The 22,205-nt window shown below is 41.0% G+C and overlaps 4 protein-coding genes across 4 annotated transcripts in view; 2 read left to right on the top strand and 2 right to left on the bottom strand.

Moving 5' to 3' along the window:
- LOC146626563 (receptor-type tyrosine-protein phosphatase H-like) overlaps positions 1–22,205 on the top strand; it is a 447,591-nt gene that overhangs the window by 28,087 nt on the left and 397,299 nt on the right. The window lies entirely within an intron of this gene.
- vkorc1 (vitamin K epoxide reductase complex, subunit 1) lies at positions 2,034–3,826 on the bottom strand. Its single transcript, XM_085361369.1, has 3 exons — positions 3,563–3,826; positions 2,730–2,839; positions 2,034–2,476 (listed from the first exon to the last, which is right to left on the bottom strand). Exons 1-3 carry the CDS (start codon positions 3,742–3,744, stop codon positions 2,265–2,267), a joined length of 504 nt encoding a protein of 167 aa, XP_085217495.1. The 5' UTR covers positions 3,745–3,826; the 3' UTR covers positions 2,034–2,264.
- Positions 4,651–13,451, top strand: mapk7 (mitogen-activated protein kinase 7). The gene is made up of 7 exons (XM_085361334.1): positions 4,651–4,714; positions 6,781–7,058; positions 7,174–7,339; positions 7,947–9,487; positions 9,572–10,674; positions 10,882–11,012; positions 13,214–13,451. The coding sequence occupies exons 2-7, from the start codon at positions 6,785–6,787 to the stop codon at positions 13,359–13,361; spliced, it is 3,363 nt and encodes a 1,120-aa protein (XP_085217460.1). The 5' UTR covers positions 4,651–4,714; positions 6,781–6,784; the 3' UTR covers positions 13,362–13,451.
- Positions 15,751–18,646, bottom strand: LOC146626590 (serine protease 27-like). Its single transcript, XM_085361355.1, has 6 exons — positions 18,004–18,646; positions 17,684–17,796; positions 17,504–17,583; positions 16,786–17,057; positions 16,390–16,550; positions 15,751–16,197 (listed from the first exon to the last, which is right to left on the bottom strand). The coding sequence occupies exons 1-6, from the start codon at positions 18,047–18,049 to the stop codon at positions 15,940–15,942; spliced, it is 930 nt and encodes a 309-aa protein (XP_085217481.1). The 5' UTR covers positions 18,050–18,646; the 3' UTR covers positions 15,751–15,939.

Below are 22,205 nucleotides of genomic sequence, written 5' to 3'. Positions count from 1 at the left end.
GACCGAGCCCCAGGCCGAGAGGCCGGGGGCACCCCACCTCCAAAGGGGCCCGAGCGAGCCCCAGGCCCCAGGCCCCGACAAGCGGCCGCCAAGGAGTGAGCTGGTGTGTACCCGGACGCCCACCCCCAGACACAAAGAACCACCAACACACCGACACCTGAGGGAGTCCGCCACCGGCAGGGGAAGTGGTGGTGGGTGGAGATAGGCCTCCAAACCTTGGAGGGCCTGAGGTGTCCCCAGAGAGGTGGCGTCTGATACCCAACCTGACATATAGACACAGACATACAGGCACACACAGACACAAACATCCATTCCCACCCTCATGCTCTCATATGCACTCACTCCACACTCAACCAACGTGGAGACAGACATAAAGAGACGCTGTACACACGATCACACTCCCCAAGCGTACTCTACAAACCGGGTCTAGGTACCCTTGCCCCTGGAGGGGGGAATTGCACCCAGACCCAGGTGGTGTTACCCTTTTCCCTGCGGTGGGGAGAGGCAGACCACCCCGACTCCGCAGCAGCAGGGAGGCCCCACACCCCAGACCGCAGTCGGACGGCCAACTCCTCCTACTAGCCCTCCCGCTCCAGCAGGCCGCAGAGAATGGGGGTGGGAGAAGACTCCAAACCTCCCTCCACCCGCTCATTGTAGTGTTGATGCATATGTGTTCTAAGGTGCAATTAAAACCCAGGAGGGTTCATTCATTCCCCCTGTCCTATTTATTAAAAAAAAAAAAAAAAAAAAAAAATGACAAAGGATGAACTGAAGCTCTGCCATCACGTAATGTCGCATACTGCTGTTTCTGATGTCATTTAAGAAGAAAAAAAAAAAAAAAAAAAAGTATGCATGGGAAGCGCCAGGATTCTATTTTCTTATGAACCAGAATCATTTGTAATTACTGAATTAATGTTTTTGATACTACCTCTTCTATTTATTACACTCACATGTGTAAAAGAAAACAATACCACATCTTTCATTACTATTTTTGCTGTGAATTTTAAAGACCAATATACACCATTTAATCACTTAAAGACTGGAATTAAAAGTGTAATTAGATAGATATTGTATAGATATATAAATAATGTGTAAATATCTTATTCAGCGATTACTCTCATATAGACATGGCGAGAAAAACGGAGACTGGTGGGTGAGCTCAGTAAAATATGTCAATAGTCAATATAATTTTGTTGAAGCACACTGTTTATTACGGTTACTGCCTGCTGTCTTTAACAGTCTCAATGTTTTTCTTGCCTTGGTTGGATTTGGATTTCTCCAAAAGATGTGCTCATCACCATTACTGACAGTCTGTTATAATAAGTCGTTTTGTTGGAATTGCGGGGCTTGTCTGCCTCATTTGTTTCACAGAGCAGCATTAAAAAGATGTGGCGATAGTCACATTGGCCAGCAGATGTCACTGTGGAGATTGTTTCAGATTATTTCGAAGGCTCGGTACATTTTCCTGCGCAAACGGTTCAAACTTGTCATCTTACTTATTATTTTCATCAGTTCTCAGGTAAGTAAGAAATAGACAAAGCATTAAATGTAAGAAATTGAGGTGTTTGCACCATGAAATAACAATACACATTTTACCATATTAACTGTTTTTGTCGTTGTCCTTTTGAACCACAGTTGAAATAAATTTAATTTTAATAATCAGATTTTTACTTTGAAGGCGAGCTAATGAGCTGCCACTGCTTGTTCTTTTTTATGACATGTGGTCTAATAAATTAGTTAAAAACTGTACATATTTAATGATGCACACTTTATTAGATATATTTGTTTATTTTTTATCATCCTTTTTTTTGTTTTTTGTAGGTCCGGTGACTTTCTTGGGGAGGACGGGTAACTTGAAAAGTCGTTCCAATAAAGTTTGTTTGAACTGCTATTAAATAGACATTTATCTCCATCTGCTGGTAGGACTGAGTAAATGTAATGTGGAGACCTGTATAGCCACTTTTAACACATTTGACCATATAACAGCCCAGAATTCAATCACAACAACAGTCAGAATTCAAAAATGTGTTTTAATCATTACAAGTTAATAACAATATACAAAAGTAGCTGCTGCACAACAAAGTTTCTGTATTGAGAACCAACTTATAGATATTCTGATATTAGAGTTAAATCTCCAGTTGTTTTTCTGTGAAAATACTGAATGTAAACTCATGTAAACACTGGCAAAATACTGTGAGATGAATCCAGCGGGGTTTCAGGAAGGCAGGGAGGGAACATTTGTTACATTTCACAGGCAACACTTTCTATCTGGCTTTTTCCTTAATTTCCTGAACTGCTCTCCTCCGTTTCAGGTTGGTGTAGAGCAATGCAAAGTTGACAATATACGTGGAGACACAGACCATGCAGAAGTCTCCCAGAACAAATGCGAGAATAGATGCAAGATAGAGTGAACCGGCCACAGAGACCCAGGAGGAGAAGACCAAAAAAGCTGCTGCTTTTTTAGACACAGACAGTCCTGTAAATAAAAAAGTCAAATAGAGAGGATATCAGGACCTCAGTCAAACATAGTACATCATTGGGAAATTCCACACAGTCTCACGTCCAGAGTGGAGTAAATGTATTGCTCCATATACATATTATGCAATCTTCAAATACCTGAAATACTTGTGCTTGCCATGGATCACAAACACATTGACTTGCAAATGATATTCTGAATAAAAAGCTGTCAGCAATGCACTGTAATTTAAAGAAGACAATCACAGACTAACCAAGGCCCATCTGCAGAGTGTAAAATATGATGCCAAGAACACTGTTGGGCTGGTTTAGAGGACTATCTTTGGCCACAAAGTACTGGACCAAACCAAAACCACGTCCCCATCTGCCAGAAAGAAAGAAGTAACAGTCAGGGCAGCAATTTCTTCAAAATAAAATGAACAATATTTTTTTTTCTTTCTTTATTCCAATGAAATATAATCAGCCTTACAGAGATATGAAATGTGATATGACCATTTAAATGTACACAAAAGGTATCTATGGCCAAAATGCTTACTTTCAGTAACTTAATACATGTAAATGTTCTATGTAATTTTGTTACATAAGTACAATGTTAAATGTTAAATTTAAGCAAATGAAATTTACTTGAATGGTATACACAGTTTATAATCAACATATTTTAATTAATGATTATTTATTTTAATAAATAAACCTTCGATTTTATACATTACAGCTAAATTTTACTTAAAATTATTGCTTCATGTTTATGAGGGCAAAGAATTATTTCTTGAGTGTACAACATTAAGCGTGTAATAAAGATTTATTCTCTTAAAAATGACAAGAAATGTCAAAATAAATGTATATACCTTGTATGCTCACAATGTGAAACGGGAAGCTACTTGCTTTAAAGTTTTTTCAGATAAATTAAGAACACGTGGCAATTCAATGGGGGTAGAAAGGCTAGAAAAAATATGCTAAAGTATCAGCTGGAAGACAAGGTTAGGATCAGATATGGATCAGTGGTCACTTGAAAACAGATCGAGGTAAGCTGATTCTGCACAAAAAGCGCAGGCATGAGGGAAAACAAAAAGCAGGAGTCAAATCATACCTTGAGGTAAAAACTCTGGAGCAGCTTACAGACTCCCCCAGGTCGCACAGCGCTCTGTAATCTGGGTTTCTCTCCCTGGATACCTCGACGTGAAGGGCATAAACAGACAAAACCAAACCGAAAAGGCACAAAAACATGCGTACCTTTCGCTCCCATTTGGGGAACCCCTGAATGGCACCCATTAGGACACTAAAAGATGAATTTATTGCACTAATGTTTTGAAACTGCACGGTCCAGTCTGGTTTCCTTTCAAGCGTCACCGTCCTAGTCAAGACGACGTGTTCGTGCTCAGATTGTCGCTTTTGATTGGTCTGTGCTAGTTTTGCGACTGCTTTTCATTGGACGGTGGAGTCCAGATGTTGGCAGATGGGTGTTTGCACTGTATTTTTCTGTGGACTTCAGTCTGTTTGAGATTTGAGGAATGTTAATAACCACCCTCGCTGTTCATCTCACGCCACTGGAATATTCCACTGCTAAACTATTATACCTGAAAGAGTTTGTTTGTTTGTTTGTTTGTTTGTTTGTTTTTACTTAACCAAAAGTGTCTGATTTTTTTAAACATATCCACTCGCAAATGCGTCATTAAAATTGAGCTTAACTAGAGGTAACAACTGCTTAATTCTTTAAATAAAGTAACACAACGTGCTTAGTAAGCTGTGAATTATACTATCAGTTTGGGAGATTTCAGTAATATAATTTTCTATGGTTAGTAGTTAGTATATTCTCCAGCTTTGCCATTTGTCATCTGTTTGAGCAGCCTTCGGGCTGAGTTGGATATATGTTATTATATATTATATATAAAGTTAATATAAAGCACCAGCACGGACAGGTATCTTTGCACAAATCTGACTCCTCCTAAAGCAATTGAACTGTGGGGAAAACAGAAAGAACAGAAACAGAAAAAAAAAATCACAAAGATACATAATTATATTTACATAAATAAAGCGGAGACTGACCAGTAATGTGCCGTCTCCCAACTCGTCCTCTGTTCCTATTGGACGAACTACTTTATGTCAGCGCATGTGGTTGGTCCGCAACATGGCACTCAACCCCTACGCGGAACTATATGAGGAAGCGGCAGACAAAAACAAAAGATGGTCGTGCTACTACGGGGTTAAAACGTCAATGCGGGTGTTGTCGGTGACTCACAAGGTGAGCGCACATTCCTTTAACAGAAAACACGTGTCAGCGTTTGTCCGTTTTGTTATATAATATACAGAAATGCGGTTTAACGATTTCTGTGTCTAGAGTGCTCCAGCTTCAGGTAACGTTATTAGCCTACGCCCCTGCGACTAGTGGCGATCATGGTTACGTCTTTGTCGTGCGGTTAGTTTATAACTATGTAGTACAGAAATTAGTGCGTTCTTATAGACAGCCTCTGCTGGGTTTGGCCTTCAGCTTCTCGCATGAAGACTCCAGCTTCATTGTGGAGACGTTAGTAGAGAGCTACAGGTTTGGTTTTGGCCACTTTCACTGCCAGGCCTAACGGGTGTGGAGTTACTGATCACACCTAGTTTGAGCCTACCAGGTCACTCTCACACAGTTTATCAGCGTTTAAAAGTGTGTTTTTATTTACCAGAAGCAGCAGTTTCTTTTTATTTAAGATTTTCTCCTAAATCTCAATTGAGAAAAACTTTGGCATGTGGTGGTGCTGTCTCTATTGTTCCTCAGTACCCACATTAACAGAGGCACTCCTGGGATGGCTTCCATGCGCACAAGTGTTCAAAGAAAATGCTTTTATATGGGCTTAATTTTAGTTTTCAGTAAAACTGATTTTAATGATGACAGAAACACTGCATAGTGTTGCTGCTACAGACTCCAGCATAACACATGTGGGTCAAGCATAAGGTCCGGGGGCTAAAATCGGCCTAGCAGAGACTTTAATCGAAAATGTAAAGGAGAACATACATTTTGTATGTTTACATTTATTTTAATAAATATTACAGCTTTGTCTTGTTGACTCTCCCATGATCACTCATACTACCCCCCAAATAATTAAGTAAATAAATAAACTGGCATAAAAGTTTGTTCTTTAAATATCACTATAGAAAGCTCTGTTTTTACAACAGTGACATTTTCTGTGAATAGAAACTTTTTTGTTTACAAATATAGGGCAGTCCAGACCAGGGGTCTCAAACTCGTGGCCCAGGGGCCATTAAGGATTTTGAATATTGGAAGACGGAGTTTGAGCTTAATAATTTAGACTATTTTAGATACATCCAGATGAGGAACTACCTCCAGCTAAACATCCTTACCAAAACAGAGATGATCCAGTTTTAATAATTTTTCGGAAAGCTTACCTTACTTAAGGATATGATTGGTAAATTATAAAATGGGCTATTGCCCAGGAGGCCCCATTCCACTATTTATATTAAAGAAAGGTGGGAAAAAGAAGGTGACATTTCAATATCAAAAGAGGAATGGCTGATGGCATGTAAATCGATATGGGAATGTCCGAATTCTAATGTGTGGCGGGATTTCAGTTGGAAATGTCTGATGCGTTTTTTTATAACACCAAACCAGATGACTTATTGGCACACGGGTACCCTCGGTTGTTGGAGAAAGTGTGGGGCACAGGAGGCAGGGCACTGGCACATATTCTGGGATTGCTCGAAGATTAAGCCCTTTTGGCACGAGTTCCACAAAGCCTTAATCACCATATTTAAGGCAAATAATATACCTTTACAATTCTCTACTATATTCCTAACTAATCTTGATCATCTGCAGGACATGAGAAATAAATATCTTTTTATGATTCTTGTGACAGCTGCCAAAAAAGCAGTTACAAGATGCCGGCTCCTTCCCGCGCCCCCCACTATGTCAGATTGGAGGGACATTGTGAATGAGATTTATGCAATGGAAATAATTACATTCTCAATATGTCTTAAGAAGAATGTTTTTGCCAAGTTATGGTGTGAGTGGGTCAATTTTATTAAGCCTCTTCAACCGGACTTTGTTGAAATCTCATCTGTTTAGAGACTTGAGTGCTGTGTTCTATTTCCTGTTGAGTTCTATGTATGACATTGTTGCCTTCTCTCCCTATGCGTTTTTTTTTTTGTTTTGTTTTTTTTGTTCCCAAAATGTAAAAAGTTTAAAGTGGGGTATATCTGGATATTTTGTTTTTGATGTACTATGTGTTATACTCCATTTGTTTGTTTGAAAATTAAAAAAAATAAACAAATAACTTTTTAAACTTTTCTGTTTTTCATTCTTTACAGAAAAATGTCACTTAAGGAGGGCGGAGAGAGTAAAAATGGTCAACTTGTGGCGTCACCTGAAAGAATGGCCACAGACAAAACCAGAGAAAACCAGAACCCACGGGGAGTTGAGGTACCGGGCAGCAACGCAGACACCAGCACGGCAGCTAAAAACCTGGCTTTGCTTAAAGCACATTCTCTAGATGTGAAGTTTGATGTCGGAGAGGAGTATGACATCATAGAAACCATTGGCACCGGGGCCTATGGTGTTGTTTCCTCTGCCAGGAGGAGGGACAATGGTAGGGCTAATTTAGTTTAAAATATATATATAATTAATTCTGTCTTTAGTACAATGCCGAATAAATGATCAAATGTGGCTCTCCCTTAATTCTGTTCTGCATTTACACTTTGCAGGCCAGCAGGTGGCAATAAAGAAAATCTCCAACGCTTTTGAAGTGGTGACAAATGCCAAACGCACACTGAGAGAACTGAAGATTCTTAAACACTTTAAACATGACAACATTATCGCCATCAAAGACATCCTGCAGCCAAACCTCCCTCATTCTGCCTTCAAGTCTGTGTATGTACTTTTCTTTTTTCTAACTTTGGCTAATAACACGTCCACAGATAGATCTGTAGATTATTAATAAATGCAAGAGCTGGAAACATAGTCATCAAATTGGATGTTGTTCTGTTATGTCCAGGCTTCTTCCTGCAGGGAGGAATTTTGGCAGTTTTTTCAAAGAGATTTTAATCAGAGCTGAGGAATGCATGACATGCAACCCCTTTACTGTACAAGGGCATGCTTACTGTCCTGCCCCTGCCCCCTACAAAAGGGCCACCTGATCTAGAAACAAACAAATAAAATAAAAAAAAACATGCACAATGTTTTTTGTACATTTAAATAAAACTAAAACGGTTTATAAAATGTGAAAAACAAAGCCAGTTATGTGTAAATCAAAATTGTTGACCTGACATCTTTGTGCACACAAGATCTTAATGACTCTTGTTTAGAACAGTAATAAGTTTTAGTAAATTTATTTTGAAGTCTATTTCATTGGGTAAGAATGACGTGCCACTGGTCCCCTGTCTGCCCTGGGCAACAGTTTATAAATAAAAAGTATTTAAATATATATTGCCAAGTGCGCATGTTGTTCACCTTACTTTTGCTTTTCCTGTGTGTGCAGGTATGTGGTGTTGGACCTCATGGAGAGTGACCTGCACCAGATTATCCATTCTGCCCAGACGCTGACACCAGAGCACACACGCTACTTTCTGTACCAGCTCCTTCGTGGCCTTAAGTATGTGCACTCTGCCAACGTCATCCACCGTGACCTCAAACCTTCCAACTTGCTGGTGAACGAAAACTGTGAACTAAAAATCGGTGACTTCGGCATGGCAAGGGGTCTCAGTTCACACCCTGAGGAGTCTCATTCCTTCATGACTGAATATGTGGCGACTCGATGGTACCGTGCTCCTGAACTCCTGCTGTCTCTGAATCACTATAGCTTGGCCATTGACTTGTGGTCTGTGGGCTGCATCTTTGCTGAGATGTTGGGCCGTAAGCAGCTGTTTCCTGGAAAGCACTATGTACACCAGCTCCAGCTTATTTTGAATGTGTTAGGCACTCCTCCCGAGGGTCTAATTGGTGCTAGTAGGGCTGACAGGGTCCGCGCATATGTTCAGAGTCTTCCATCACGATCGCCCATACCTTTGGCCAAACTATATCCACAAGCTGAACCAGAAGCATTAGACCTGCTGGCGGCCATGCTGCGCTTTGACCCTCGCCAGCGAATAAGCGTGACAGAAGCTCTGGAGCATCCTTACCTGGCTAAATACCATGACCCAGATGACGAGCCAATTTGTGTGCCAGCTTTTGACTTTGAGTTTGACAAGCTTCAGTTGAACAAGGAACAAATTAAAGAGGCAATTCTGATGGAGATCCAGGACTTTCACAGAAACAAACAAAGCTCTCGTCAGAGGCTGCAGTTCAGGCCTTTGGTGAGGGTGAAAGGTGGAGCTGCAGCACAAAGCAGTAACCACTGCAGTGCTCAGCCTGCAACTGTCAACCTGAACGAATCATCAGTGGTTCCCTTGGCGCAGCACCCACAAGCAGCACAGCAAATGAGAGAGGTGAAATCTCAGCGGCAACAAGACCACACACCAGCAGAAGGGAGCCACGCATTTACAAATCACATGACGACCTTCAGTAAGCCTGCATCCGCTTTAGAAGTCGCCCCACCCCATGTGAATCACAATTTACCTCTCCTCTCTAAAAGTGAAAGTGGCCCGGTTGACGTGGACATGCCAAGTGCCAACTCGGAGAACGGTCAGCCAGAGACTATAGATTTAACAACACCGGTGTCTAGTCAGGACGCTCCACCAGAGACGATGAGAGACAGCGAGACACAAGGGCAGCTAGCAAGCAGTCAGGGTCCTCTAGCTCAAAACACCCAGAGCCAGAGCATGGCCCAGCCTGCAAACTCCATTCCTACAAAGCCAGCACAGGCAGTGACAACACTCCCCACCACTGTGCCTTCCCTCTCTCTCTCTGCAGCACAGGCCCAGTCACTTTCTCAATCCCTTTCACAGTCCCTGTCCAAGAACGCCAGACCTGCTTCATGTGCAGTAGAGGGAACCAGAAAAGAAGGTGCTATTTCAGAAGACACTAAAGCTGCACTTAAAGCAGCGTTATTGAAATCAGCTCTCAGAAATAGAGCCAGGGGTGGTAAGTTGGTTCTTTCCCATAATCTGCTTTTAATCGCTTAAAATTTTAGACCGCCTTCATCTGAATGTAATATTTTCTTTGCAGATGGAAGCACCTCGGCTCTGGGCACCGACACAGGCGCAGGAGGAGTTGCGCCGTCCTCCCTGTCTTCTGTTCCGGAGTCGCGTCGGCCTGTCACAGCCCAGGAGCGTCAACGAGAAAGAGAGGAGAAAAGAAGGAAGAGGCAGGAGCGCGCGAGAGAGAGGGAGAGGAAAATGAGAGAAAAAGAAAAAAGAGAGGGAAAACAAGGGGATTCGCTGGGCGGGGTTCTGCTGACTGACAACGATAAAAGTCTTCTGCAGCGCTGGACAAAGATGATGGACAGTCGCAATGAGAAATCTCAGCCTTCTAATAACGACGGTGCAAAGAATAAGGACTGCAATGTACAGAGAGGTGTAGTTATGGGTGACAACATTCAAGGAGCACTGAACAACAAAACAGATAAGGAAGCGAGGAAGGTTCAGTCTCATGAACAGTTAATGTCTCAAGTTAAACCTAACCAGCCGGGCTTGTTTCAGGCTCCCAGCACCCGGCAACCATCGTTAGTTTTCTCCATGAGCCAGACGAAGCCTCCAGCAGATATAGTTGTCGCTGTAAGTGGAGGCATAGATATAATGACTGTCACTAGTGGCTTTGTTAAAAACGACACACTCAAACCTCACAGTGAGAGCAATGGGCAGAGTGGATTCAACTGTTTGGGGAATTGGAATGGGCAGCAATTAGAGACGAGGGCGCAGCCAGACAGGACATCACAGCCGCTGCCGTCGAGCTTTCTCCAGCCACAGCTCCAGCCTCAGAATCAAACCCAGCTCGACCCTCAACCTCAGTCACAGCTGCTTGCCCTGGAGGGTTTTTTGTCGAAAGCTCCGCCACTGAGCACCAGAGATACAAACAGGAATGTGGATATCAGGGGGCAGAATAATCACAACTCCCACCACAACTCGCTGACTGCAAGTGCTGGACAAATGGAGAAGATCTGTCCCTCTGTAGGAGAGAAAACTGCACCACAGACCACAAATCCTCTCTGTGGGTCTTTAGGAGTCCCCTCTCAGCCAAAGTCCAGCTTGGGGTTCACAGATACTGGACAGCAAGGACCTTCCATTGCCCCTGACATTCATATGGTGACACTGCAGCTCTCAAAGTCCCAGGTGTGCATTTTTATTTTACTGTAGCTTTTCCCCGCACAGAGTGCATTTTGCTACAAAGAAGTTACACCGATGTTTTTTTCCCCTTAAAAAGGTTGTCTTCTTTAGACAAATACCAGGGTTAAACGTCACAGTTTCCTGCTTGTCTTAAAGTGATTTAAAGGGTCCAAAGTTCAGTTGAGCCAATCTTTTCTTCTTTTTTGGTGTCAGGTAGAGGATCTTTTACCCCCTGCATTCTCAGTCACCCCTAAGGGCAGCGGGGCTGGCTACGGCTTGGGCTTTGACCTGGATGACCTTCTCAACCAGTCTCTTACAGACTTGCAACACAGTGACAGAGAAAGGTGAGGTCTGACGCAGCTCTTATAGAAAGAAAAAATAAACACTTCCTGCTCATTCATATGAAAACATTATGTGCATCTGCTTTGTTGTACTATTTAAATTATTAAATAGTCTCAGAAAGGAGACTAAAGGAAACCCAATGAACTGAATATAAAGAACTGACATCCGGTTCTGAAAAGTGAAGATATTTAATAGTAAGTCCCTCAGACATGCATTCTTTCTAGTAGCCTGCAGGGTCGACTTCTCTGGTCTCAAAAAAAGAAGTCAGGTCATATTTGAGAACATGACCCTATTTTTCCACTGGATTTGTGGCATAAGTACACACTGACCTGAATAGTTTATGGTTACTAGTAGAGATGGACCGATCCGATATTACGGATCGGTATCGGTCCGATACTGACCTAAATTACTGGATCGGATATCGGAAAAAAATAAAAAATGTAATCCGATCCATTAAATATCACGAAAGCACCTCACAAAACTTGCAACACGCCGTAACTCACCTCAGAACGTTAGCACGTCGGAGCAGTATGCATCACGTGATAGAGCGGCTGTGGCATGCAGGACCTGTCGGTGGTCTGGATAGCATTTGGAGCTTCGCTAGCAACCCGGCATTTCATCTCCGACAAAGTTATCCCGAGAGAAGTAAAGCAAGTGTGTAAGTCCATCTCTGAATGTTTGTAAAGCATTCTTGCGTTAAGCTTAACAAACGATATATGGAGCGACTGCCTCTTCTTGCTGCTACTTCAATCATGAAACTGCTTAATGATCAGCTGATCGGCTTTTCTGTCGCGAGTCCGTCTCTCTTGTTTGTTTTTGGCCCACTTTGCAGCAGAAAGAGGAAACCAGCGGCTGAACAACAGCAGCAGGTTTAAGCTTGATAAGCTGTTGTTAGAATTTATTTAATATTACTTTCTACTCGAGGATCTTTTTCTACGTAGCTGACGGCTGGTAGCTGTGCAGGGGCGGATCTAGCAAAGTTTAGCCAGGGGGGCCGATAGGGCATTAACAGGGAAAAGGGGGCACAAAGACATACTTTTCTTTCTTATTCTCATTTAAAATGTCTAGATTTTAATAAATAATTATCTGACACCCAAAGTTTTAATTTGATGTAAAATGAATAGAAGTCAATTACTGTATATAGTAACTATTAAGTCTAATATACCCTAGTAAGCTATAGTACTTTTTCCTTTGGGAAGGTACCATCTGTGCAGTCTGCAATTTTGTTGAAGAAAGATGTTGAATCTATTTAATATTTCTTGAAAAAGAATTGATTTCTGTGCATTTTTTTTCACACTGCATCAAATTAAGGTTGATTACGTCGATTAAGCATCATGAGGTGGCGCGTGAGGGGTGGTTCCCTATTTTTTATTTATTTATTTTTGTTGTTGCTGGGAGTTGGAACCCTATTAGTTAGGTTGCTTAATATTTATGCTAAGTACTCTTTAAAATACCAGAATAGGGAGGATGGAGTAAGTTTAAGTTTATTAGATTGATCAGTGTTGCTGAACTATGAAATTTTTTTTTTTGCATACAGGTATAACAGAATAGCTTTAGTGTAGTTGTTGTTTTAAACTTGAGTATGAACTTATACAAAATGCAGCAAGATATTTAAAAAACAGTTTTGTTGATTAAAAAAAACACTATATCGGATTCATATCGGTATCGGCAGATATCCAAATTTATGATATCGGTATCGGTATTGGACATAAAAAAGTGGTATCGTGCCATCTCTAGTTACTAGTAGTGTAAGTATGTCAGCTAATCAACTATATCTTAATAAGGGTCATAACAATCCTCTATAAAGCTACTTGTAAACAGCTAAAGGAGCAGAGTGAAGTTGGATGAGTCTTGCGTACAAACAACCTAACTAGCCATCATTTTGAAAGTATAATGTAATCAAATGTGTCAGCGTCCTTGGTTTGGTTTTTGAGTTGTTTAGTTTTAGTTAATGATCTAGCTAATGTGTGTTTAGTGTCACTTTTACAATAAGCACCAGTGTAAATGATTACTTAAAAGAGTAAGAGCTGTATATTTTAAAGGAACTTTGACCAAGTGCTGAAAAACAACTTTGTCACACTTGTTTTTTTATTAAAATACTGCTGAAAGAGCTGCATGCAAAGGCTATGTGGCCTTATCTTATTCAGTTTCATATCAGTTTTCATATTTTTCCTGCATTTTGCATTTTCCTTTTTGTGTTCAGTTACGACTCAGCCCCCCTCTCGGCTTCATTGTTATCTGACTGGAGCGAAGTCCACCGCATGACTCCAGCTGACCTGGAATCTTTGCAGCAGGAGTTACAGCTCGGCTCTCCCATGATTCTCTCTGATACCATCCCTCCTGACGCCTGACGCACCACACCTCGATTTGTGTGTTTGTTTGTTTTTTTAACAATGAAAACCCATTAAATTAATTTAAAAGCTAGCTTTTCAAACAGGCACTACCACAAAGTAATTTTTTTTTACCATTATGGCATGCTGTGCTTTCTTAATAATAAAGAAAACTGTATCATCACCTCCATCTCAGCTCTGTGTGATCTACTATAAATATTGACAAGGCCATTTGAAAATTATTTTAATATCCTTTACAAAAATAATCTAATTAACGTGCCAACAATTTTTTTTCTTGATCAAGTTTAAAGTACTTACCAAAGAACAGTTGTGTATTGGAATTCGATATGGGGCCCTTGAGGTGTTAAAGAACTTTGGAAAGAACACAATTGAAGATTTAATCCATACACGCATCACCGGGCACATTGTTATGTTAAACCACTTGTTCATGTAGATATTTAATCAGCAAATTGCATGGCAGCAACTCAAATGCATTTAGGCATGTATGCGTGATAAAGACAACCTGCAGAAGTTTAAACCGAGAACCAGACTCGGGAAGAAAGGGGATTTAGGTGACTTTGAATGTGGCATGGCCGTCAAAAACTACTGTTCTACTGGGATTTTTCTTCAGTTTAGAGAAAATGGTCGGCAGAAGAGAAAATCCAGTGAGCAGCAGTTCTAAGGGTAGACAATGGCAAAGGAGAATGGCCTGATTGCTTCGAGTGAACAGAAAAGCAACAGGGCCCTATTTCAGGAAGCCGGTTTAGAAAACTCAGAGTAAAAAACAATACTCAGGGTTGAGTAACCCCGAACTGTCCAACTCGGAATATTCGGTTTCAGAAAGGCTGATAACAATTAGTTCAATCAACGCGGAGTTGCTTTAACCCCAAATTAACACACTTGGTGCACTTTAGTACTGAACTGCTGGTTGCTGTTGTTCCCTTCATGACCACAACATACCGTCTTCTGGTGGTTGCTTCCAGCAGAACAATCTGCCAAGTCACAAAGCTCAAATCCTACTGGTTTGTTGACCATGAGTTCACTGTACTCAAATTGCCTCAACAGTCATCAGATCATAATCCAAAAGAGCACCATTGTGCTGGAACAGAAGTTTCTCATTGCTGTGCAGCCGACAAATCTGAAGCAACTGTGATGCCATTCTGTCAACATGGACCAAACTGAAGAATGTTTCCAAGACCTTGTTGAATCTGTGACCTGAAAAATGAAGGCAGTGCTGATGGAAAGATGAGGTCCAACCTTGTAACTTGTAACTAATAAACTGGCCAGTGATGAGGTTGGGCGATTGGACAAATATATCGACTATCGTCGATTGTTTTTACAAGACCAATTTATTTATTTATTTGCCCATGAGTAAGTTTGTTAATGTTGGTTGAAGCTAATAGAAGCAGTCAACAGAAAAAATAAAAATAAAAAAATAAATAATAGCGCTGTTTTAACAACACCCTCTTTTAGCTGCGAGCAAATGCACCCTCCTCAGAGTGCGCCCAAATGCAGCAGCGATTCATTTACTCAGACTCATAACAGAAAGAAAGAACGGCAGTAGTCTATGTTCAGAAAAAAAAAAACATTTAAATATAAAAAACAAAACAAAGGTGGGGAGGGAAACAAAGCGAAACTACCTTCTTTTTTGCACTACAACTGTGTTTACAGACTGTTCCAGTGTTTATCTGTCTTACACATTCGACCAAACAACAAATACAAAATTAAAAAGTTAAAAATCAAAATGTTTCTTCCAGCGAACATAAAAAGAAAATCTCTGTTGTTAAGTCCTTTGTGCGATCTGGCAAATTTCAAATAAATAATCCAAAAAGTAGCTATATTAACACTGAAACAAACAAGAAAAGAAGCTCAAACATTCCCTTCAAACAAAACTTAGAAATTCTTTGACAGGAAAACCATCATGTTTACCTTATCAGGTTTTAGCAGTGTGCACAGATGGTTTACAATATTACCAGCGGTGCTGAAGACACGTTCTGAAGGTGTACTTGTGGCTGGTATACACAGATATTTCCATGCCATGTGTGACATCAATGGATGAAATGTTTTTCATGCATTTTCTACCAAGTCAGTAGATCGTTTTCTCCATCTACAACGTCCTCGCTGAGGTAACAGTCCATTTCTATCTGTGCCTTCTCCTCCAGTCTGCAATTTGGCAAGTAGTTCATCCGTAATTCTGTGTTCTAAATGCGCATATCAGTCCATGATTACATTGCTCCACCCATCAAAAAGTATGGACATATACCACATCAGTCGTTGGTTATTGGACTGACGATTGTCAGTTGGAATATTTTTACATGTCGCCCAACCTTAGCCAGTGACTGTATAAACTGATGCAAACACAAAGATGAAGAGAGCACCAAGTTGGCTTCAGGTATCAAATCCACAATTTATTTCAAGTACAAAAGATAATGTTTACTCACTTGATTTAAAATACAACCTCAGCATATAGAAGAAATCAGTTTGTCATCATTTGCATGTCAGATACAAAGTAAAATATTGTGATTGTGAATAATCTGAACCACCTATACTCGTTACAATCAGTTTTGCGAATTCCGATTGCTTTACATCTTTCAGAGTCTTATTTCTGAAGTACCATCACTAGAGCGATCACACAGCTGAACAACACAACAAGAGCCCCTGCACACTTGTTTTGATTAGCATGGCCATAGAGTTGAATCTCTGGTATTGTGCTTCTAATGAAATCTGAGTAGCTGGTCAGCTTGGTATACACACCTGGCCTGTTTGCGTTAGCACAGCCAGTTCCAAAACTCACCACCCCAGCCTGAACCCAGGACCCGTTTACCATCTGACAAACAAGAGGTCCTCCTGAATCACCCTGAGAAGAGAGAGAGAGAGAGGGGGGGGGATCCAAAAGATTAATTCAGTAGTGCTTAAACAGAAGATTGCTCAAATCAGAGATTAGCTGACTACAGGAAAAAAAAGAAAAAGGGGGTAATCCAAAATATTTTTAATGCCACTTGTTGTTTTGTTAATGTAAACACAGCACAAACAGCTGATCCAACAGTACCTGGCAGGAGTCCTTGCCGCCCTCCTGGTATCCTGCACAGATCATGTCATACAAGATGTCCACCTGCTCCTTCGGGTCTGTTTGGTACATCTCCTGACATGAACTCTGGGAGATGATTGGCACCTGCACTTTCTGCAGAGTCCCGACTCCTGGCAGAGGGACTGAGGGGAATACGAGGACAGAGGATGAAGAACAAAAAGGATGGCGAGTGTTTGTGTCCAGTATAAATATAAAGCCTCGATCACAAAAATGAGCAAGTGTATGCACGATGCACTAAGGCCATAGGGATGAAATGTTATACATTTCTAAAATAATAGGTATCTGGTGATAAAAATGCTGTCCAAAAGTCATATGTATGCATGCAATGAATAAAGTCATGAATTTAGAAAGCCTTACTATTATCCCTGATGTTCCCCCAGCCAGTGACAGTGCACATCATGCCACTTGGGAACAGGGTGTCAGAGGTGGGTAAGCATACAGGACTGACATAATCTGACCAAGTAACAGGGCTGGCCAGTTCCACCAGCGCCACATCCTTTCCATTGTAAGGGTCAGTATAACCATATGGCACCACGATCTGTTTCACTTTATGTGAGGACTCGTATGGATTGAAGCTATTCTGCTGGTAGCGACCAACATAGAGAGTGTAAGAACTAACATCAGATGGACTGGGGGGAAAAAAGACAAAGAGACAATGAATTAAAGGCTAAACATTTACTTTACAAGCAGGTGTTCCCTGAAATGAGGACTGGTGAAAACAGAAACTTTAAAAAGTAGCAGTTCTGGGTTTAGGTTTCACAATTTTTGTCTATAAGATGGTTTTTGTATGCAAGAATGCTACATGTGGGTGAAAAACAACAACAACAACAAATCAAGCATAATCTGTTTTTAACTCATTCACTGCCATTGACGTCTATAGCCGTCAATTGCAGTGAATGAGTCAATGGGTTTAACTCATTCACTGCCAATGGCTGGCAGTGAATGAGTTAATGTCATTCTTTTTCAACAAATGAGAGGACACAAGAAAGACTTCCAAAAAGAAGAAGAAGAAGAAGAAGAAGAGGAAGAAGAAAAAACAGAAACAGGCCCATTTCTAAGAGGAAAGTGTTCTTACTTGGGGAAACAATGTGCTGCAGATAGAACCCAGTTTTCCGTGATCAGAGAGCCTCCACAGATATGACCATCAGGGTGTTTCTGTAACCAATGAGGATTTAGTGAGTAGAGTAATTCAAATCTACACTTTACAATTTAATACATGAAAATCTACTAAAAATCTAAGTTCCCAAGGCTTCACCTGTACATCCACCTGCCACGGCCACTCGCCTACTAACGAATCCAGCCCGCCCACAATCCTGTCCTGCATTAATGGTGGTCGTCCACATTCTTGGGCGTTAGAAGCCAAAATACCTAGAGGAGGGAAAGTATAGGTACACCACGGTAGCTGGACTTTTTTTTTTACTTATTATTATTTTTTAAATTAATGTTACTTAAAAAAAAATAAGAAGAAGAAAGAAAGAAAATGAAAGACTTCCTCAGCCAAGAACAGACAGCAGATATTTTTCAGGTGGGGAAGAAAAAAAAAATGGCGAGGGAAGCTAACGGGAACCTACTCACCTGTTACGAACCAGAAAACAGCAGAAAATCTCGGTATCACTAACATGATTCGATGTTTTCTATCACAAATGTAGTTCAACTACTACCGAGGCGGTTATCTCTCAATTATAAAACACTGTAAATATGTCCCAGCGTCCTCTATCATTAATCAAAGTCTCCAGCTGTGCAGTTAAGTCTTTAAAAAAAATTACATTTCTAATCGTCTAAGTCGCCCTCCCTGCTTAACGGCGTCAAAAAAAAAACAATCATAGGTTTCGGGTTTGACCAGTATCGTTGAGATTCCGAGTATTCGCTTTGCGCCTAATCGTCTGTCTACCTGTGTGCTCACCTACAGCCAACCGAAAGTCTTGCTCCCCCCCCCGAATCCGCCGGAACCAATAACGTTTACCGAATGGAAAACCCAACCAATCAGATTGTCCTCCCCTTATTTAGTTACAGGTATCAGGTTTTTTTTTCTTCCGCTTATTAAAGGTGTTCTTTGCATACCAAGAAATTTTAGTTGTTTACATTTTGCCTGTTGATGAAAGCCTGTTTTTGATTTGAATGCACTTTTGTTTCACTTCTGTATTTACTGGTAAAGAGGAGCAAGACTACTCCACTACTTGGTAACTGTTTTATTTGAGTTAATGTCATGTGAGCTGTGCTTTAATGTTCTTGCTATATATCCAGCTGCATTAGTATGAGTTGATTGTGTACTGTTTAGTGAAAATAACCGGTTTAATCTCATTATAACGTTATAATATAATATTCTTTTTATTCATATAAATTTACAGTTTCATATTAATACCTCAAAACTTTTCAAGAACTCCGAACATCACCATTGAGGCACATTCTAAAACGTTATTAGACCACCTCTCAATAAAACATAAAAACACAAATATTGAAGAAATCTGTCAAAATCTAGTTTAAAACTATAAATTATATTGTTATTTATTAGGCATCTGTCTATAGGCTACTCATTCAAATTTGTAAATTTGAAAATTCATGGCTAAAAACAATAATCATAGTTTAGCACTAAAAATATAATTTTATTTAAAGAGCCTGTCGACACTGGTGCTCTTTTTCCATTAGAAAAAAATAGAAAAAATATTTTGGTAATGACCAGGGGCCCGTTCTTCGTACCTCGCTAAGTAAGTTAGCTGGATTAGATTGTTGACGATTTCGCGTGATCCTGGATCGTTCGGTTCCCCGAAGCTCATCCGGGACTTGCTGTCATAGCAACAGAGCCGTAAGCGTAAACCTGCTCGGGAGCAGGCTTACTTTATGTAAACAGGATTAGATCGCGGGCACGCAGGTATGTCCGCTTCATTTATACGAAAGCAACAGCGATATTCCACCACTGTTTCACCATAAATAAATAACATCAATGTAACTGAAGATAATGCAGCACTTGATCCTTTTATTGATGTCACACAGATACATACAGGTCATTTCCTAAAAAAGGGAAATGTGCTATTAACATTCTATTACATGTATGTGATTATTACAGATGTAAGTCATATTTCAGAGTAGTAATTGTAAATTACTTCGTGTAATCAAGATGAGAGACCACGGCTATAAAAGCGAAGGTGGATTTGGGAAGTCTGTCGCAGCCATGTCCTGTCCGTATACGCGAGCAGCCCATTGCGGAAGGTGCAAGATTGATAAGGAGAGTTTTCAGAATTCAGCGTATATTGCGGGACAGACAGGATCCTTTAGCTCAGCGCGACAGTGTGCTCATAGAGAGATATCGATTTTCCCGTGAGGGTATTATTTAGGCCTACTTAACCAACTTGTTGACGAGGGGGTGCAGGACCACCACCTGTCTTTGTTTGCTCTGCCCTTTTCTTGGTTGCTGTTATAAACAAACAAACAGATTATTCCAGGGTCTCTTTCCAAGAGACGAAAAGCAATATAAGTGATAAATATTACCATTCTGTAGAATATTCTTATATTTCACTTTTACTTGTTCCCATGTTCTAGTGGGTCCTGTTGTGGCTCTAATGTTAAAGGGGATGTAATATAACATATTATAATATAATATAATGTAATATAATATTGGATAATATAGTGTGATATGATAAATCTACCCTACCGCCTACTGGTGTTGGCCAGAGGGGCCGATGGCGCAATATGGCAGCCTGGCTTCTGTCAGTCTGCCCCAGGGCAGCTGTGGCTACAACCGTAGCTGCCTCCACCAGTGTGTGAATGTGAGAGTGACTGAATAGTGGCATTGTCATGCGCTTTGGGTGCCTTGAAAAGCGCTATATAAATCCACTCCATTATTATTGTTATTATTAAATTACTTCCGAGTTTAATTTGTCAGCAACTTTCTGCCAGCCCTCTCTCCTTGCTTTTGCAGCCTTTGCAGTGTTCCCTTGCGTTCTGATTAAACTCTGAAACTCCTGAAATCCCTCACTCAGGAGTTCTTGCTCTGCTGCCGAAAAATACCGAGCGCGCTCCTTCGACATTTTCGCCGACCAATCAGAGGGTTGCCGATCAATGTTTCCACTATCGATGCGTAGCCCCTTTTACGACACCCAGTGATCTCACATTACTTCATCCAGCTGTACTAATCGTCAACAGCAGGTGTGTTCGGAGAACCGGATTAGCGAGCTCACGGTTAGCGCGATGATTTGGTCTTGGATGTGTCATTTGATGTTGGATGTAATAAGCCACGTACGAAGAACGGGCCCCAGTACTATTAATTTAGGGCAGCAGTGGTATAAAAGTTGTGTTGGGCAGTGGTCTAATCTGCCTCTGCATTAACATTGCGCGTAGTAATTAATAAGCCTTTCATTTGAACCCAGTATTGTTATGCCTATAAACACTCCATGCGACTGTTAGCAAAGTTAACCATAAAATATTTTATTGACTAATTTTATAAAACTGACAATACTGCACACATTCTAAAAAGCCCCTGTGTGATTCAGCTGCACCTATATTGCCCTCATGCTTATATTATGTGTTTATAGATCAAAAGGATCATAGTCCATATCTGCTTAACAGGTGTGCAAGGGACACACAACCAGGGTCAAGCATGCACTAAATTGGACAAATAGTCTTTCTGTTGTTTCCCCCATAACATTATTAGAGGATTACATCTTATTGTCAAACTTGTAAACATCACCTCAGCTGATTTTGTTTTTACATGTTGGCCACACATGTGGTCTGTGGTAATCCTATTTTTCTTTACATGACACCAAATGTTTATTCCTTCTGTCTGTCTATAAAGCTGTCTGTCTTTCTCTCTTTTTTGCCTTTCTCTTTTTCCTCTCTTCCCTGCCTGTGTCTCTCCCTCCCTCCCTCCCTGCCCCAGGCAGTGTGTCTAGTTTCACAGAGCAATTGAAGGTGACAGGGACAGAGAGAGAGGGAGAGGGAGGGAGGGACAGAGGGAGGACACATCACAGTATCGCCCGAGGCTACACAACAGTAGAGGAAGAGCGAGAGATGGAGGGACAAAGAGAAAAGAGAGGGGAGACTCACGAAAGTACTCATAGGGAATTCCATATGCAGGTAATGGGAAAATGAAGTTACACACACACAAAAAGAAAAGAGTTGAAATGAGTGCGTGTGAGTGTGTGCCTCACTTGTGTTTGCCTCCAGGACACCCGATATCCCCTTTTTACCACTAACAGGCTCTTTTTTCTGTCTTTCCTTTTTTTTTGAGCACGAGCGATTCCTCTCTGCTCCTCTCACTCATAATATATGAACACATTATTGGATCCAGTCAGTAAGAGCAATTATAATGCACTCCCGTTTGTTTTTATTTTAACAACTTGATGAATATTTGTCGTGGCATTGTAACCATGGTGACTGCCTCCACCTCCACTGCCCCCACCCCTTCCCTCCCCTCCCGGCCCAGTCCACCTCCCCTTCCCCATCCCCCCTTCAGCGCTGAAAAAGCAAGGGATGGCGAGAGAGAGAGAGAGGGAGAGAGAGAGCGGGAGAGAGAGGTGACAGGAATGAACTAACAAGATGCACTAAAAAAATGCATGTCCCGGAGCTACATGAATCTTTGCAGTGAAGCACGCGCCGTCACACACACGCACAGAGACTCAAACACACACACACACACACACACACACACACACACACACACTACTCCAGTCGGCACATAGGGATCACATAGGTTAAGCCACATTCCAACAACTGGAACACAATAAGATGCAACAATGATTTCAGAATACAGGAAAAAAACAAAAGGTTAACAAGCTAAAAAA

The sequence above is a fragment of the Diplotaxodon limnothrissa genome, linkage group LG8 (assembly GCF_057381915.1).
Source record: "Diplotaxodon limnothrissa isolate DT_005_m linkage group LG8, D_limnothrissa_male_GT1.1, whole genome shotgun sequence".
Lineage (NCBI taxonomy): Eukaryota > Metazoa > Chordata > Actinopteri > Cichliformes > Cichlidae > Diplotaxodon > Diplotaxodon limnothrissa.
This window is presented reverse-complemented; position numbering and strand designations above follow the sequence as displayed.

Coding starts and splice junctions, on each gene's coding strand:
- LOC146626590 (XM_085361355.1), bottom strand. CDS start 18,049: ATGTTAGTGATACCGAGATTTTCTGCTGTTTTCTGGTTCGTAACAG. Junction 17,797..18,003: donor TGTTTTCTGGTTCGTAACAG/GTGAGTAGGTTC, acceptor TCCCTCCTCTAG/GTATTTTGGCTTCTAACGCC. Junction 17,584..17,683: donor CGTGGCAGGTGGATGTACAG/GTGAAGCCTTGG, acceptor CATTGGTTACAG/AAACACCCTGATGGTCATAT.
- mapk7 (XM_085361334.1), top strand. CDS start 6,785: ATGTCACTTAAGGAGGGCGGAGAGAGTAAAAATGGTCAACTTGTGGCG. Junction 7,059..7,173: donor TGCCAGGAGGAGGGACAATG/GTAGGGCTAATT, acceptor TACACTTTGCAG/GCCAGCAGGTGGCAATAAAG. Junction 10,675..10,881: donor TGCAGCTCTCAAAGTCCCAG/GTGTGCATTTTT, acceptor TTTTGGTGTCAG/GTAGAGGATCTTTTACCCCC.
- vkorc1 (XM_085361369.1), bottom strand. CDS start 3,744: ATGGGTGCCATTCAGGGGTTCCCCAAATGGGAGCGAAAGGTACGCATG. Junction 2,840..3,562: donor TCCAGAGTTTTTACCTCAAG/GTATGATTTGAC, acceptor TCTTTCTGGCAG/ATGGGGACGTGGTTTTGGTT. Junction 2,477..2,729: donor CACTCTGCAGATGGGCCTTG/GTTAGTCTGTGA, acceptor TTTTATTTACAG/GACTGTCTGTGTCTAAAAAA.